General features: G+C 43.0%; 1 protein-coding gene across 5 annotated transcripts in view; it reads left to right on the top strand.

Moving 5' to 3' along the window:
* DIS3L2 (DIS3 like 3'-5' exoribonuclease 2) overlaps nt 1-18,663 on the top strand; it is a 201,042-nt gene that overhangs the window by 63,965 nt on the left and 118,414 nt on the right. For all 5 annotated transcript variants that reach the window (XM_061348746.1, XM_061348749.1, XM_061348748.1 and 2 more), the window contains 2 exons: nt 11,388-11,494; nt 12,683-12,930. In XM_061348746.1, coding sequence (XP_061204730.1) covers nt 11,388-11,494; nt 12,683-12,930 — 355 coding nt within the window. The remainder of the gene's footprint in view (nt 1-11,387; nt 11,495-12,682; nt 12,931-18,663) is intronic.

Here is an 18,663-nt window from a genome sequence, read left to right as displayed (position 1 = left end):
TTATTCTAGCATCAGTGATAACTGTCATGAAAAAAGAAAAGTTCCTGCCAAATTCAGCCTCCACAGGTGTGGCTCAAAATGATTTTAAAAGGACTAACCATGCGCTTTTTCAAGGCAGACCTTAGCTTTAGAGGATAATATCCACTGGACTTCCTAAAGCCATCCACTTTAATTTGGTACCAGCATGGGGAGGAAGAGTGCTTTGCAGGGTTGGTGAGTGGATGTGCCCTTCCCTATGTGTAATGTGGGCATTCCCTGGGAGGGCTGCTTTGGTTGATGCTGCCTGTTGAATTTTCCTTTCAAGCTAACTGTACATGAGCCTTCTTTTATGTTACATCCCTTCTGCTGGGAATAACTATTGCAGCAAAAGACAGAGTTTGATGGGAGATGAAATCACATGGGGGGATTTGTTGCTGACCCACCAAAACCAGTGTTGTAGCTACTTTCCCTGAGAGCATGGCTTTGTGGGGTTTATTACACAGACACATTGCATGGCCTTCGCAGACTCATTGCACGGCCTCATGCACAGAAGGGAGCAGAAGAAATAATTTGTGCCTGGTGCAACATGCATGAACACCTGTGATAGGCTTTCTTCTTTTTTTTCCTAATGTTGGGAAGACTCAATGTTTCAAGTTGGACAAAGATGCCATCAAGGGTGTACCATATTTAATATAATAAAATCAAGAAATAGCCTATCATGTTCTAATGGGCACTTTGTGTATGTATGTGCATACAGGTATATGTGCATATGTATAAAAAGGTACATATATATATAAGAGACCTAGACAAAATCCAGACTAAACAAAAACCCCACCAGATTTCTGAGGGTAAAAAATATCCATAGCTACTCTAATAGAATCAGATGTAAACTTTACTAATTCTAGGGCAAAATAACAGAGACATGTTGAGATGGTGCTCAACTCTTTGTGCATGTACACAAGCTCTGCGGATTGCTGCCTTTCTGTTGCAAGATGGCTTTTGTCCTTTCTAACAGAGGAGTAGAATTATGCAATATCTCTGTTACTGGCTCATTTGTTCTGCTGCTGCTGATCAGAATGAACCATGAAGAACAAAAGTAGATGTGTCATTCAAATAAGAGCACTCTGGGTCACGCTGGGAGCTCTGGCTGTTTTGATGTCTTTTCTACCCTGGCCTGTGTCCCATCTCTTGTTATGGCTCTGTTCCTCTTCAGAGCACAGTCACCCCCTCCATCTCTGCTTACATGCTGGGACAAAGAATTTGAAGTTGGCCCTTGCTGTCAGAAGCTCTGAAGCATGAAACATTGTGTTCACTGATTATGGTCCAGATTTGGGTGGACTGAATTTCCCTGAAGTCATTGTAATTTGGGCTTCCTATGCCTCTGTGGGGCTTAAAGCAAACTGGTTGAAATTGTTATGCATGGGACTGCAGGCTGAGACTGTTGTTAGAACTGTCTTCACTAAATGCTGCAGTTGAGAGCTGTGCTTCCTGCCTTTCTCTGCCTAAGACCCCAGAAGGGATGGGATAAACAAAAGGGAAGTCTGTAGAAGTGGAGAAACCATCACATTCAGCCTAATTCTCAACCCATGAACTTTCTGAAAGATCTTGTGCTTGTAAAAGTGCGTCAGCCTTGCTTTGCTCAAGGATGTTTAAATAAAAGTTCATAACTGATGTCACTCTGCCAGAAAGCTGCCCTGGCCAAATGAGTTTCCTCTGCTTTTCTGAACTTTTATTGCAGAGAAGTTGGGTTAAAGATTGTCTTCAGAAAAGTCTCTGACCTAGGAAGTGATGAGCCGTTTTCCTCTCCAACATGCTGTTCTACACAAAGATCAGTGTTGTCCTGTTCCAAAGTTAGATTGGCTTAGTGCTAAGTTTTGGTCACTGGAGGTAGGTCTTTTTTAGCAAAGTTGGAAGACTCCTCCCTCTGGCATTTTCAGCTGTATTTCCAAGGTGTAAATATCTCTACATGCTAAACAAACTTTCTCGGGTTTTTATTTCTTCACAAAGACAGTAAGAATGAGCACCCTGAAGAAAGTTTCTCAGCTCTCCTGCTAGTGTACTTCAAAGCCTCTCTGGGGTTTCTATGCTCTGTTGAAATCCAGGCAAAGAGCACAGCAGTAGCATCCTGGCACTGGCCTAACAATACTGTGTACACAGAAAGATGAATTCTGTGTAGTGTTTGGTACTGTCAGGCAAGTCCTCTGTCTTTTACCCTGAACTCGCAACTTATTCTGTGTCACTGCCATCCAAGAAAGACATCCACCAGTCAACATGACCTTTGCCAGGTCTGGAATTCTTTTCCTTAATCCTCATTCAGATTGACTACTGCAACAGAGGTAGTGTAACTTTCATCTTATCACTTAGTACCGAGCTGGGATACCATATTTCTGTAAGTTGTCAATTCTGTAGAAGGATTTTCCTTATACTCCATTTCAATATGTGATAAAAACTTCTCTATATCCTCTCAACCTAGGAAATGGGCAAAATGTTCTGTACAGAACACTTAACAATGCTGTTTCTCTATACAGACTTACATGTCACATGGGTTTCATGGAAATGCGAGCAGTCTCTTGTTAAGTATTGCAATCAGATTACTCTGGTAAAGAAACGTCAGCAGCTGGACAGTAGCAGCTACTTGTACACTTGAGGATGGCAGCTGTGCTCATAAAAGTGCCTCAGCCTTTCTTAGCAAAAGGATAGTCAAATAAAAGTTTGTAAAACTGTGTCACTGTGCCAGAAGCTATCCTTTCCAAACTAGTTTGCTCAGCTTTTTTCAACTCTTCTCACAAGAGATCTTACTTTACCAGTTACACAAAATATCCTGCTTCCCACCGGGTGGCTCACAGAAGTCAACAAGTTGATGAACTGGCTGCCCTGACAGCAATCAGATAGTTGTGTTTGTTCAGGATTTCCACTTACACCTACACTTCTGCAAATCAGAGTTTGAATATGTGAATGTCCGAGGCTTGCGCACTGCCTTGACTTTATGATATTTGGCTAGAAATAGCTTGTTTACAGGCAGAGTAAACTGACAGCTAATTCAGCCAATTGTGTGCTGGGAAATCAAATTGAATAACTGGTGTTTTACAGGTAGAGTCAACAGAATTTAGGTTGGAGCTGCTGTAGAACTTGCTCCTGTCTCCCCATCTATTCAGCATTGGCCAGGTGGATGCTGGTCAGTCTCTTTTCAAGTCAAATGATAGTGTCAGTCTAGTAGCCCTGATAAGGTCAGAAATTACAATCTAGAATTGCTTGGTGTCCACACTGCTACTGACTGGAGTCTTTTGTTGACTATATTGGGATTGCTTGCCTCAACAGAAGTGGTGGCATTTGATAACTTCACTGCAGTTGTGTGATAATGCATTAAGCCATTATTTTCTCAAGGTGATGCTCTGCAGTAGTGCTTAGAAAGGTTTTTGGATCCTTCTATCAGAGTATAAGAATTAATTTATAATCTAGAGCTTAGTCTCTGTTTTGCACTTCTGCACCTTCTCATGTACTTTCATGACCCCTCTTGTGCTTATGTATCTTCTCTCCTTTTAAGCTTGACAAGTTGCCTGCCTGTCTTCCTCTGGCACTTGGGAGTCCTTCTGCAGCTAGCAGTGTCTCACATTGGCATATGAAATTCAGAGAGATATTACTACTGTTCCTTGGCCAAGGCTGGTAGGGAAAGGATGATGGTGACAAGAATCTGGACCGTGTGCTGTCCCTCTGCTCTGCTCAGGCTTCCCCTTTCTTTCAGTTTAGCTGCCATGAAATCTCTGACAAATTTGGATCCCACCAACGTCACTGGCTGCTGGAAGGAATAAATGTTCTTCTGCCTCCTCTTCAGAGGCTCTCATTTACTCTGAGTGCTTTTAAGGAGTCTTCACGCTTCTTTCCTAGCCTGAAGCCTTCTGGAGATGGATCGACTTCACTGCATAGCTATTAACATTTCTAAGCCACAGCAGAGTGAAAGCTCACCAGGAAATCTTCTCAGTTACACAGCTTTTAATAGAAATCCTTGAGGTGGAACTGTCAAAAATCAGATCGGTTTCACTCTGCTGAAGCCTGGAAAAGCAGCAGAGAAGCTGGAGCTGTCTCAGCTGCTTGAGACAGCTCTTTATTAGTTTATCCTAAGTTCATGTTTGTGGGTCTCTGAATCTAGTTCTTTTGGTTGTTGCTATAACTCTTCTTAAATGAGAGCATAGATTTCTTGAAGAATAAACAGTACAATAACTTGAGAAAAATGTTGTACTGATATTGAACAAATTGGGCTTTATGGTTGCATTGATTAAATGCTACAAGCTGACTAAGTTCCAGTTATTCTGTTGTTCCATAGCAGAAGTCTGCAGTGAAAGTTAACACTGGGAAAGCTTCTTATGCTCTTCTTCCCTAGGAAGTTACTTTTACCCCTGAATGATTTCTTGAGTAAGGCAAAAAAACCTCCAAACAACTTATGCCATTAGGTAACAGGAACTAGATTAAGTTCAGCATATTACCATCTGTTCCTGAATTCACCCATGTTTCTCCTTTGAATTGCAAGTTTAGGTCAAGTGAGAGGGCATGATACTGAGAATGAATGGTGGGTGGGAAGACAAACATATTAGAGTACGGTCATTGTTAGCAGCAAAGTTTCCAGGATGAATCAGACTAGGATTCATTCAGCTAACATATTTTACATGCAGTAGTAAAATTGGACACATACACACTTTAGGAACAGATGCATGGACAGGAACATTAAATAGGCAAAATACTCAGTGGAAAAAATTTGGTAACATTTAATTTTACTTGCCATTAATATAATGAAGCTGTATTTATATAGACTGCAACATTACCTGATTTTTGGAAGTTTAATTCTATTGCAATAAAGCTTCCACCCCCCTGTTGATTGGCAGCTTCTCTAGTACATGAGTGTCAGGAGGCCTGAGTACCTGTGCTCTGTAGTGTTACGTGTCTACTGAGCTACAGTTTGATCTGTTGGACTAGATGGCAGCTTCCCCAAATGGTGTTGAATCTTTGTTGTGGAAGAGCCTTGGAGGGTTCTAAAGGAAAAGTGACACTCTGTCTCATCATTCTGCCATATCCTTAGTCGTGGAGATGGCTAAATGTAAGTAAATAATTCAGATGCTTGGCTATGTTACATGAGTAAGGAAGCCAGGTATACTCACCTCTTCACATTGTCTTTATTGCACATGCTTGTCTCTGTGCTGTATACATCTGTTATTATGCTTTTCCTCTCCCTGTCTGGGTGGGACTCCTCCCATCTGTGCATCTTCAAAAATCTTCTTGCTTATTATCTGAGTCTCCTTGTCCTCATCTTTAGTGTGCTGTTGGGCACACAGGTGTGTGAGTTCAGGTGCTCAGACATGAGCAGCTATGGCATGGTGAGTCTGCTTAAATGAGTATTCAAAATATACGTCTCTAATGAAGTTAGTCCTGTTCAATAGACACACAGCTCTGCAATGAGAGAACAAGTTGTCTCATTGCTGCATGGTTTGGAGCACCTTTGCTTCTTACTTGCCGAGTCCTCTTGCGTTGCAAACAGGAGCTGTCAGGCTGAGTTTGAACAGGCTGCCTGCATGTGTTAAATTCCAAAACTGTTGGCTGAACAGTCTCATCACAGTGAACTTCCTTCCATTGCAGGTGGAAAGCTCTGTGTGTGAAGATATTAATACTCACAAAGTACTGTTTCTTGCATGATATTTTGCTGAGAAGCCTTCTTGTAGCCCATTTAAAATAAATTCCAATTTTACATAGTGCCTGGTACCAAGTGAAATGGCACTTTTTCCCTACTCTCTTCCCTCTTGGGTAGGGAGAAGAGGCTCTTTACTCTGCTAGGTGAGACTTCAGGGAGTTCACTTGGACCTCTGTACTTCTGACTCCAGGGCAGAGAAATCTGTTAAGATCAGGAGAAGCTTCTACCTCTGTAGGCACTGAAATAACTTTGTAGGAACTGAGATCATCCATGTAAGGACAGGTGTTTCTAAGAAACCAGACCCCTTTGCTTTGATCGTCAGAAAGTTATTTTTGCTTTGCTTGTTGAAGGGAGGACCAAGTATGTTGTGAACTACTGGTTCCTACCAGCAGTTTGTGTTCTGGAGGAAAAATCTGTTCTGTGCCAATAATCGTTGGTAGCTGAATATGAAGAGCCCATGTAGTGTCATCTAAACAGCAGCGTGTTTCCTTCTTGTTGTCCCTAAAAATGAAGGGTGTAGTAGGATAGTGTAATCATCCAGGGCAAATCTGTGCATGCATCTGAATGTATCACTTTTTAGTTGGAGTTTTCATTTTCATACGTTTCTTGTATTAATATAAACAGAACTTCCAAAAACACATCCTTTTTGAATGTGACACAATCCCTCAGATGTATATAATAAATTGGTTTGTTTTACACCACTTTCCATATGTATTTGGTGCTAAAACATAATATGCTGAAAACTGTTTATTGAAGTAGACATCAGAAAACGTAAGTGTTGCTTACTTCAGTAGTAAGTAGGAGAGTTTGCTATTGAAAGGTTTACAGGTGTGTTGGTATCTGAATACTAAGCTTAAGAGCCATATTTTCTGTTTTAAAAGCTTAATATCAATAATGCCTTCTGATGGGATTCTTAGATATGCCAGCTAACTTCTTGAGTAGTTTTTCCTAGCTGAAGTACCAAACATTGAACATATTTAAAAAAAAAAATTGTTTTTTTCCATCTGGGGTGGGGGGTGGGGATTTTTTTTTTCCAGTGAGTTGTTTCTGAGATCTGAAACTGTGATATATTTTCATTTGCTAGTGGATATTGCATCTTTAATTGTATTCCTTTTGGACAGGATTGCAAATTTCCACAGTGACCAATGCAAACGTAGTGAAAATAATCTTGGATGTGTCACAAGTAATCAGAACTCTAGTATGATGACTTGTGGTCCACTTTGGCCACCTTTTAATGTCATGGTAATTTAATTGTAAAAAGAAATTTGGGGGGCTTTAAAAAAAAAAGTCTGACTTAGGAATGCCCATCAGGCAGATCTTAAGTGTGTATTGAACCTGCCTAAATTGATCTGTTACAGAGGGAGCAGATTCCAAGTGTCCTGGATCTACTTTGTTGCTAATAACATAACTAACTGGAATTGCTTTTTGTACCTAGTGCCTAACTTTTTTTTTTTCCTTTTTTAAAGTAAGACTTACAGTTTTGGTTTGTCAGATAATCGCTGAAAGGAAAACATGGAGATTTTAATGCAGTTTCACTGGATCCTAGTTGCTGAAGTCTGTTTTCACTGTAAGATAAGCTGATGAAGTACTGCCCAAGCTAACATAGTAAATCTTTCTCAGAAAACATGTCTTTGCCCAGGGTGGAAATATTGAATGGTCATTGGATAACAACTGCAGTAAAGGGGTCAGAATAATTCATTTTTAGTTTGGCATAATACAGGGAGTTTCTTCCCACCTCCCCTGCTCAAAATCCTGCTCCTCTCTCTAGTTAACTCTCCTTTAGGATTGCCTCCCTGGCTCTTCCCTGTTGTGGGAGATGTTTTCCTCCCCGCTGGGATCTTCTAGACAGCCAGTCACTGGTGGGACCCTGATACCTCCTCTTTCTGTCCACACACCAAGATACAACTTCTTCGGAGGGAAGGGGGATGTGCCATGGAGGAGAGGGACTGCCAGAAGTGACTGCCAGACTGGGGGATTTGGGTACCAGACTCTCGTGGCATATTATTGCTGCTGAGACTGAGGTTTCTGTGCAGTAATGTGACAATTGAGCCAGGTGGACATTGGATCTAGGTAGTTGTCCTTTCTGAGCAGGGGGATTTCTCACAGGGGACCCTTCATTGCTGGTGCTCTGCTGTTGTACACCTCCAAGCATTAGATATAACCCCAGTACTGAAAAAATTTGGACTTCAACAGGAGCAGCTACAAGCTATAGGGAAGCCCATATCTCTTGGCCCAGGAGTAGAGTTCCTTGCATGTCTTCTTCCCTGTCCCTTGTTTCAGGAGAGTTCCACATTAGTAAGTGACCTTTTAGGTATTGATGTTGATTAAGAAAGGCAGTAAGAATAAGCGGATGGCTAGGATTTAATTCCTTTTTTCTTTCTGTTGATGGTATAGTTGTAGATCCCAGGGTCTGTAAGTTGGACTCTCTAATAGAATAGAATTCCAGTAATGCTGGAATTGGAGAAACCCCTGAAGAAGATGCTCTTCAGCTAGCCAAAAGCTTCTGGTTTGTGTTGGCTGCGAAGGAAAAAAGCAAGTTCTACCACATCTCACATTGAGAATTTAGGTATTTTCTGGTATCTGTATTAGGTTCACATGGGGCTCAGCTTCAGCAGGATGGGGGAAAATGCTCCAGCCCTGCATGTTCTTCATCCCAGGCAAAGGAAGTCCTGGTCACCCATTTATTGTGCTCCCTGTGATGGCTCCCTCCTGTGCTTTCACATCAGTGTATGCCTTACCTCTTGAGGACATCACTGCTGGCTCCTTTTTTGACAGGAAAAGCTGCTTCAGTGTAGAAATGCAAATGACTTTTTGGAGAAATGGGAATTGGAAGGGTAAGTGGAAAGAAAGCAGTGCTAACAAGCATGTTCCTCGCATGGCTCCTGATGCTTTTCTCATTCTCACCTGCTGGACCTTGAGTCACTGCCGTTGTTCTGCTGTGTTGAGAAAGCAGCAAATGCAGCTCCTGTTTTTTTTCCCCAACCACGTTTAGATCTGATTTCTATCCAGTGTGTGCCATGCAGTGAGGAAGGTTCACTTCAGCAAAGCCCTGGGCTTGAGGTAATTGTGCTTAAAGGCATGGCCTTTGAAAGGCTACCAACATCCCCTTGCCCTCTTCCCCTCCCAGTGTTTCTTTGTACTAGATTGTCATCTTCGTTATCCTAGCTGTCTTTATGGTTGGCACACTGTAAGCCTATGACTATTAAATGATGGCTTTAAACTTTGTAGGAAAACCAAATGGCTCCTTGCTTTTATTCTTTACTTGCCTGATATGACCTTTAGCCAGCAAAGACCTTAGAGGAGGTAAAGAAATGAGATAACTTGGGTGTCCCCACTATTAAAACTTTATAATTATCGGAGCAACTTTTTCCCCCATTTTGTTGCCATAAAACTCTGGTTATTTTATCCCTTAGTAACCCTGTTTGTGTCAAATCTGTGTTCGTATCAGTAAGAGAAGTAAAAAAAGAAATGGGCTTGCTGCGGCTACTACTGCTGCTTTTTTGGGGGGAAAGTAGATTAAACCCCTGAATGTCTGTCCTTTCTCCTCTCAGCATTGCTACTAACAAGTCAGTAAACATAAAATCAAAGTCACTTAGATTCTTCTGAAATATATAATCTCAGGGAAGAGGCAAATTCTGAAGATCTTTCTATCAGAAGCAAAGCTGGGGATAATTAGTGCCATATGAGAACCAGCATTTGTCATTAGAGCGATAGCTGTCATTGGCTGCTGGGGTAACTGCCTGAAGGCACCCAAGGCCATCCACAGTGGCAGGACCATCTGTGAACGTGCCCTGGTGATGGCGGTGCACAGCCGTTCCCCTCAGGGCAAGCTGCTGCCCCTCCACAGGCTCCCCCCCCCCAATCTCTCACCCCCACCCCAGCTTCCCCCAAGCACCCTTCCTCAGCACCCAAGCATGCTTGATGCTCCCACCAGCTGCAGCTACCCCTCCCGCAGCCCAGCCCCCTCCATCCATCATGTCACCAGCAGCCTCCATCAAGGGTCTCTGCAGGACAGATGGGTGTCATATGGGGGCCAGGGTCTGTGAGACACCACTCTTCTCCTTGAGGCTTTCTCACATTCGTGAGTGCTTTTGGCCTGCTGGAGCACAGCCTTCAGTAAAAGATTGCTTTATCTCATGTCTTCCAAGGGAAAAAAGTGACAGCTTCTTCCCTTGAAACTTGTACTTGGTGCCACAGTCTTTCTTTAAGGAAGCAAAATTCCTTTTGAACACTCAAGGCCTTATTTTAGCACGTGTGTTTGAGATGGATGTGGTGCTCTACAAGTGGAAAAAGGCAGCCATCTTTTAGAAGCCTTCCAAACAAGAACACATGGATTGCTACCATCAGAAAAATGTTGTCAGAGAAGTAAACACAGGCTCTCAGCAGAGCTGCAGCTTAAGAAGGGACCGCTCCTAGCCTTCTCCATGATGAAGATTGCCTTGGGTATTTGTAAACACTGTATGAATTCAGTGTGCCAGCCATCTATTGCAGATGTTCAGGCTGAAGAGGGCTTCAGGGAGACTTACAACAGCCTTCCAGTACCTAAAGGGGCCAACACGAAAGCTGGAGAGAGGCTTTTTACAAGGGTACTTAGGGGTAGGACAAAGGAGAATCATAGAATCATAGAACAGTTACGGTTGGAAAGGACCTTAAGATCATCTAGTTTCACCTCCCCTGCCATGGACAGGGACACCTCACACTAAACCATGTCACCCAAGGCTCTGTCCAACCTGCCCTTGAACACCACCAGGGATGGAGCATTCCCAACTTCCCTGGACAACCCATTCCAGGCCTCACCACCCTTACAGTAAAGAATTTCTTCCTTATATCTAATCTAAACTTTGCCTGTTTAAGTTTGAACCCGTTAGGTTAGACTTTAGGAAGAAGTTCTCTCCTAGAGTGGTGAGACACTGGCACATGTTGCCCAGAGAAGCTGTGGCTGCTCCATCCCTGGCAGTGTTCAAGGCCAGGCTGGACAAGGCTTTGAGCAACCTGGTCTAATGGAAGGTGTCCCTGCCCACGGCAAGGGAGATTTGAACTGGATGATCTTTAAGGTCCCTTCCAACCCAAACCAACCATTCTGTGATTCTGTGCTTCCAAACTCAGATACTTGAATACTTTAAAATTGCAAACTAGATATTAGTTGACATTTGATTTAAATATTATCAGTGTCTGGTCAAGAGATTTGAGGGGGAGGGAGCTGTTTGTTGTATGGAGCAATTACTTTCATAGGAATTTTTATAATCCTGGTCTACAGCCAAAGAAGGTCAGCTTAGTAGATACAGTTTCTGTTTCACAGATAAACATACATTTTCTAGCTGTACATAATGTTTTTTTAAAGGAAATTAAATATTAAGTGATCATATATACTTAAAGGACTACTTATATAATGTTAATGACTTTAAGCAATGACAGGAAATTCATGTAGTTGTTAGTATTTAATAAACAATGTGTTTCCCACCATTTTGTTTATTATGGCTGGTATAGTTCTACTTGTAAAGTTGGGATTTGATTTTTGTTGTTTTTCAGCAGATCTGCATGGTAAGTGAACATATCTCTGCTCTTTTTGGTAGCCTGGAGAAATAATAGTTGCTTCATGCTGGCTATTCTGACACTTGAGGGATCTTTTTTCTTTCACATAAGTACTAGATGCAGCTTGTATTGTAGTTTACAGCAATATGAATTTGTCATGGAAATGTGCTACAGTAACTGTTGTGTTTGTTTGGTGCAGCAAAAGCTGCTGGGATCAGTTCTGTGCACAGAACAAAGCAAGATGATGGACCCAAGGTGATTGATCCCAGGCTCCTCCCAGATAAGTGTCTTCAAAGGACAGCCAAGGTAACTCCATGGAGACTGACAAGCAAGTACATGTGTGCTCCCAAAGGCTGAAGATCAGCTCTGACCTCCCTGTAGTCTCCATCTGTTGATCTTTGGTTCTCATTCTCCATTTCAAAGGGAGTAATTGTCTGATCTGATAAAAATCAAAAGTCATGTTTTTTTTACCAATTATACTAGTTTAAATTCCCTTTCTTTGTTACGCAGAGTTACGTAGCAAGATTCAGGAAAAAACCTGGAGACTAGTATGCGTGTCAAGATATCCAAAGTTGTCAGAATTAATTCTTACAGACTTTGGAAAGGCTGCTAGTGCTGTTGTTTCAAGATTTAAGTCAATCTCTGAATGTTAAGAGACCAGAAATGGTCTACTGGGTCACCTGGGTCAGGTCTCTTTCATGACTTGTGCTTTCCCTTGCAGTGTTTAGATTCTGGTCCCTGCTGTGGGCTGGGCTGCCCTCTGGTCTCGTCCAGTATGGCAATTCCAGTGCTCAGAATCGCACAGAGGTGCAGCTTCTGAAATCTTCTGGAAGGACTCTTCTGTATAAGCTTAGAAAATCAGCTATAATATTTCTGCTATCCAGTGATTTATTATAGTCTACAAAAATATAGCCTGGATGAACACCTCTCTGGAACAATTATTTAGTGATATTGTAGTTTATTATTCTTTTCAAAGCCATATTGTATAAAGGTAAAATAACCCCTAACTTCAGAAAGAACAGAGAGGAGAGAACTGCCAAATTCCCCACAGCACATCCTTTCCCGTGGTTAGCATTGGATCTGCCAGTGGCACCGTTTTTGGACTGGCCTGTTCTGCGCAGAATGTCAAAATCACAGGCTGAGGATTCAAATGAAAGATTTTACAGGAGTTGCTTGTATTTTGTGGCTAATTCCCTGCATTTGGAAGCATCTGCTTCTTGTCTGGTTTTGTTCTGTAATCAAGAAAATTGCTGTAGAGAGCTAGCACTTGGAAGGTACTTAGCTATTCTATAGCCATGAGCAAGATGGCAAGGAAAATACACTGCAAATAGGTACTCAGTTAAAAAATGCACATGCACACATATACACACAGAGGGAAAGCATGATATAGGCATTGTGATTTTTCCAGATATTCTGCTGCCCCTCTGCATATCCCTATTCTGTTAAATATTTTTCTCTGAAGGTATTAACTGTAGAAACCTTTGCCTCTTCCAGGTGGTCTATATTTTGGAAAAGAAGCATTCCCGAGCAGCTACAGGTTTCATCAAGCTTCTGGCAGATAAAAATAGTGAACTCTTCAAGAGGTGTGCCATGTTCTCACCTGTGGACCACAGAGTGCCCAGGATTTATGTGTCCTTGGCTGATTGCCCTCCAGACTTTGTGACCAGGCCTGAGGACTATTCAAATATACTCTTCATCTGTCGCATAGTGGACTGGAAAGAAGACAGCAACTTTGCAACAGGGTATGTGGCTGCTATTGGAAGTAGAGATGACTCAGATTCCTAGTCGGAGTGCTTGGCTTCACTTAATTTAATACATGCAATAGAGACAGAAATCTCTTAATAAGATGCTTGTCTTTATTTCTCTGGTATTTGGTGGATAAACTGTGATGAGGCTAAGGATAGCTCATCACTAGTTAACCTCATGGCTACATAATGTTAGGTTTTTTTGGTACTTGTTTCAGTGTGCTGGCACATCACAACATTAATGAGCATATGGGCTTTGCTCAGAAAAGCTTGTAGTCTAGAGGGAGCAGACACAGGTACTTAGCCTGACCAGCACAAGCACCATGGGGTGCTGACAGCCGTTCAGTGTTGCCTCCCTTTGTGTAAGAGTGCTACACAGTATGTAGGCTTTTCAATTCTGCATGAGGAGGAATATCAGTATCTGTGATGCTCTGTTTTTTAGGCTTTTACTGATAAGCAGTAGAAGGAAGTCACAGATTTCTGTGGTTTTAAATTTGCATTGCTTCAAGGAAGATGTTGCACTCTGTGCATTTCAGGAGGCACTGTAAAGCCATTGCTGTCCAGAGGTCAAGTTGAAAGCATTGTCAGGAAGGAGGAGATTTCAAGCCAGGGCTACAGAAATGACCTATGCTGGGCTGGGTTTAGATTGTAAGTTCATTTTGCCTCTGCACGAGGAAGACCCTGCAGTTTTCAGCATTTTCAATTTTTTCTTGGGAACAGTGGCAGCGAGCCAAGCTCCTGTCTGGAGTAGCCACACCATCTCCTTATTGAGTGGGTCTCTATAAGAAACTGTGGATATTGATAAATCAGTTATCTTGGGAAAACCTGAGTGGTCCTAAGTAGGTGGTGATCCAGAGTAGGTAACTGACCTATGGCAATGCTGTGCTCAAATTCTACAAGTAGTGGGGATCTGGCCGTCATCTGGAGCTTGTGCAGTAATGGCAGTTAGGCATAAATCCCAACTTTTCTCTTCCCTTTGCAAAGTTGTTCTGATAGGGTGGTACAGCTGACGTACAGCATCAGCTCCATGGGTTTTGGAGTCTTTAAGCTTTACTCAAACTCTTGGTAAAGCTTAAAACTTACATAAAATTTTGTTTGTTTTCTCTGAGTGTGTTAGCATGGATCATCAGCTGTAGAACTAAAAGCAAACTATACTAAAGTCCCTGTTTCCCTGTCTTTGTTACCAGTTGTAACTGGTTTGTGTTCCTAGTAATAGCAAGTTTCACGTGTACTCTTTGAAAGCCACATGAACCATTAAGTCACTCAGTTATTTCCTAGCTAAACTCTAGTACATGAACTGAAGTGGACTCCCTTTGAGCCCCACTTAACTAGGGGCTGGCTGTGCTGTGAACTTCACTGTGACTAAGTTTCTTACTGGCAGAGATTTTCTTTGTCTTCTTTGAGTCCAGTAGAGAAAAGACTGGAGGGCGATTGTACTGTTTGGCTTCTTGTCATGAACAGCCCCCCTTTTCAGCAGAAATGGGAGAAATTAGGAGGATGGGATAATGTCTTTTTTCGTTGGCTAACGTGTGTCTTTAATCTGTGCTTCTGACAACATTGTATATTCTCATCTGGGTGTTTTGGTAGTTTCCAAGAAGTAAAGGGTGTTGTCAGGAAAGAAAATGCCCACGATTGTCTTCATACATAACTGTTTCCTCTGGTAGTTTGTTGCACTTCCATAAGTGCCTTGTGGAGATAGGAAGCGTAAAGCCTCAGTGACCCATTTTGTTTTTAACTATAGCTACATGCCTGTTTAAACACTGAAGGACAAGGGAACCTCTTGAAGGTCCCCAAAATTCCCGTTTGCTTTTGGGCTGGTTTCTAAGCTTGTTTCTAAGCTGTGTTGCTAGCTATGGCCCACCTGAAGGAGAGATGTGCACCTTACTGCATGCTTGTTTTTTTTGAACTTCCATGTGCACCCCTAGTTCTGTCTGTAGACTTCATGGTACCCCTTTGACAGCACCACCATGGTTTTGAAGGTGCCTGGACTAAAGAACCTGTAGGTCGTCACTGTTCACTGTTTAAGTATGCTGGAACTCTGACAAGGGAACATCCTTCCATTTACATCCAGTCATTTCCCCTGGATGCCTTGTATGCTTCTAAGTACTCTCCATCCTGCAACTGAATTTCCACAGGCATGTTATGCACCTTCCTCGTATTTCCTTTTCCTTTGGGAAGTTCAGTGCCAGGTTTCCAAACACATTTAGTCTGATCACATAGTCTGTATTCCAGCGACCAGTGTGCGTGGAGTAGTGGCACGCCATGGCCAAGAGTTTGGCAGGGACACTGACCACCCAGGGTGGTCACCTGCACAGGGACAACCTGATAGTCCCTGGAGGTCCTTTTGGGGAGGGGGGGTGCGTTTCTGTGTCGTGATTGCCACCTGGTGGTCAGCAGTGAGACATTGTCCCCTCTGAAGGCCACCCTGTCACCCCAACCATGCTGGGGAGAGGCAGGTAGGAACTAATGGCTCCATGTCCCGCTGGCAATGCCCTGAGTGTGTGTCGCTGTATTCTCTCCTGCATGTGAAGTGAAGTTACTGTGGCAGTGAAATGGCAATTAACTGTACCTGCTTTAGGTAGCAGATCAATAGCTTCGAAATATTCCCCTTTTCCAGATGAATTGTGTGAGTACTGCCGTGTACAGTTATTGTCTGTGGACCTCATTTCAGTGATGGAGTCCAGGGCTGTTTGGAGAATTAGTCTGGATATCTCTGTGCTTTTGGATATGGTAAAGATGGAATCTCTTCGCCTCCATGAATGATGATGGATGAGACAAAAAAAAAAAAAAGAAAAAAGTAATAGTTAAATGCTGAAGCAGTGACTCCATCTGTTTTGCACGGGGCTTGTGGCTGTTCTAACTCAGGGCCTTAGATGTTGGTCTGTCGAGATGGCAAGATTTGTCACAGCATTTGCAATAAAATTAAATGTTACAGGATGTTTCTGTACTTGATCCTCTTTCCAAAACCATCAAAGTGGCTTGAATTCCTTTAATCTCTGGAATTTTATTCTGGGGTGGTTTTTTTAATTCACAAATGTGTTTGGGGTGAGGGGGAATGACCAGGTGTACCTTAGGAGCTCAGTGTAACGCTTGAGGAAAGGTCTGATCCCTGAAGCAGTGTACTATGTTTAAAAACATGTTTTTGCAGACTGTCTCTCAGTGAAGCATGTTCTCTCAGCCCTAACCACTCTTGAAGTATGGGATGACCCCATCTGCATGGAGAAGCACCATGCTGGTCCTGTGCTCCAATGGCGGGTAGCTGAAGGAAGGCAGCTCTGTGGTGTGGGGTTGGGCTGGACCGTGCTCTTGGGTGCCGGGGGTTCCCGTGACACAGCTCTCTGTGATGCTCAGCCCTGCAGCCATCTCCACTGGGACCTCTGGGCTTTATTAAGCCTGTGCCTGGGGGCCCTTGGCCCTGGGAGCGGCCATGTGGCCTTGCTTGCTCCTCCCTCACCTACTCTTGCACAGGCTTCCTCTAGCAGTGGTGGTTTATTGATGTGTAGGATGTTCTGATGCTGGAATAAACCTTCCATGTAGGATGACTGTGGACATGTCTGCTCCAGGAGAGACTGAATAAGGTTGTTTAAGTCCCTGTGGAAGTTATTCACTCCCATTTGGGATCCTGCCCATCTTTCCAAAGGAAACAAGGCTTATGTAATTATGCTTTGTCTATTTGGAGAGCTCTTATCATGTAACATTTGAACAGGTTGGCCAGTTTCATCTGGGTTGGGGAAATGGAGGGAGCTCAAATGTTTGTAGAAGTGGGTGGCTGAAGAGATGGATCAGTGTCATCGTGAAGGGGAGGTGGCAGCATGAGTGTGGCTCTGCCCCAGGTGTGCATGTATGAGAGGGCAAGTTCCAGTGGGTTGGCAGCTTGGGGCAGTTCATTTTGCTTGCAGCTAAGGCTTACTGAAGAACTACCCTGTGCTGCCCAGTGCTCCAACCACGACTCATTCCTGTTGGTGCCTGCTACTACCATGTCTGACATAGTTCAAGGGTATTCAAGGTAGTGCTTCTGCATCACTGCTGCAGAAAAGAAGTGTTTACGTCTGTGACCTTCATAATATTTTTGCCTTTTAGCATTTAAAAAACCAGATCCACACGCAAGCCTGTGGTGTCAGACACTGTAACTCCCTGGGAGTGAATGTCTGACTGCCACTGGGCCCTGTGCCTGTTGTTGTTTATAAGCCTCTTGAACTATTCTTGCTACCCTTGGTGGCCGCAGAGCCCCATGAGTGATTTTACAGCCTGGCTGTTACTTCAGGGCCATTGGTGATCCTATATGCATTACCTTTGATCACATGCTGTCCTGTCAGATTTTGCTCTGATGCAAGTCATCATGCCTGCATGGCCCCAATTAGAGTCAGTTGTACACTTTTTATTTCAAGGCACTTGGGAAATGTTCCCTGGAACACTGTAAATCAAATGTTAATTACTATTTAAAAAATATTAGTCCTATATCAAACCCCTGGGTAAACCCCTTTTGATTTGTAATCTAATTTCAGTAAACGGATCAAGAGAACATGGGTTTCAAGACTGAGCTGGAAAGCACTCTGGCATTCAGAGGTGCTTTCCATGACTTGTCGTGCAGACATCCAGCTGCCCTCCTGGTGCACTTCCCAGCTCTGCCCTTCCAACAGAAGGAGCACCTTCAAGCCCTTACCATTTCTTTTTGGCAGGGCAAGTTGTTCTCTCTTTTCCTCTTGTATTTTTTTAATCCATCCTCAGTGATGCTGGTGGGCCTGCGGACTTGTGGGTTCATCCTTGCTCAGTCTCCAAGCTCTGCGCTAGACATTGGAAGCTAAGTGGCGATTTCTTTGGTTTATTGTTACTGCTGAGAGAGGAGGAGATAAAACTGATGCTTCATTTATTTACATTAAAATAAGGATCAGACAGGGACCCAGCTGCAGTAACAGAGAACTCAGCCTTGGTGCCAAACGTGCACGTATTTCTGCCATGCAGTTTGTACGTAAAGTTGAAACAATGGAGGGAAATATCTTTTATCCTTGTTTTCATTTTTATTTTAAAGCTAGGCAATGTGAACTCTACAATTTACCACACCACGAAGCGCACAATCCTTTCCAGCATATTACACAATGTGACAGGTTTATTACACAGCCATTCCTGTTGTGAAGAGAGCAAGCTTTGCTCCCATAAAGAAAATGGGCTTGCTTGTGCTGCTTGGATGGGGTTTGTTCTGTGGGTTTATGGCACATTTGAAGCTCCAAGAGCATCTTGCATGTCCAAATGACAAGTGCACTGTTTTGGCCCCAATTTAGGAAAGTAATTAGTGCCTGTTCTCACTCATTGGAATTAAAGCAGAAAGATCAATATAATGATTGTGTATTTTATGCAGTGGAAAAACACTTATTAGAGTGGCTGTTTTTGCACTGTGTTATTACCCCTCTCTTTTGTGTCATATTTTGATGGATTTGCCTTAATTTCAGTTGTAATTTTCTTGGGTCAGGAGCATTATCTCTATTGGCTGTAATGTGCTATTCACTCTAATGGCAGTATATTAAAAATTAAAAAATCATTTATCTCTGTGTACTGCAGAGCAATGTGGGGCTGAGAAGGGGGACAAGGGGAGCCATCATGGACAGAGGTTTTCAAGTGGTATTTGTAACCAGCTGGGGAGGGAACAAATGTCCCATTCCTTTGGAGTCCCAGCTTGCACGCTGTGTCCAGAGCCAAATGTTTGTTTAACAGGAGAGCTCCCAGCCAGATGCA

This window comes from Neopsephotus bourkii, unplaced genomic scaffold (assembly GCF_033783945.1).
Source record: "Neopsephotus bourkii isolate Nb327-2 ecotype Australia unplaced genomic scaffold, CSIRO-AGI_Nbou_v1 NB_369, whole genome shotgun sequence".
In the NCBI taxonomy this organism is placed as follows: Eukaryota; Metazoa; Chordata; class Aves; order Psittaciformes; family Psittacidae; genus Neopsephotus; species Neopsephotus bourkii.
The sequence above is the reverse complement of the archived record's forward strand: the minus strand, read 5'-3'. Positions and strand labels throughout refer to the sequence as shown.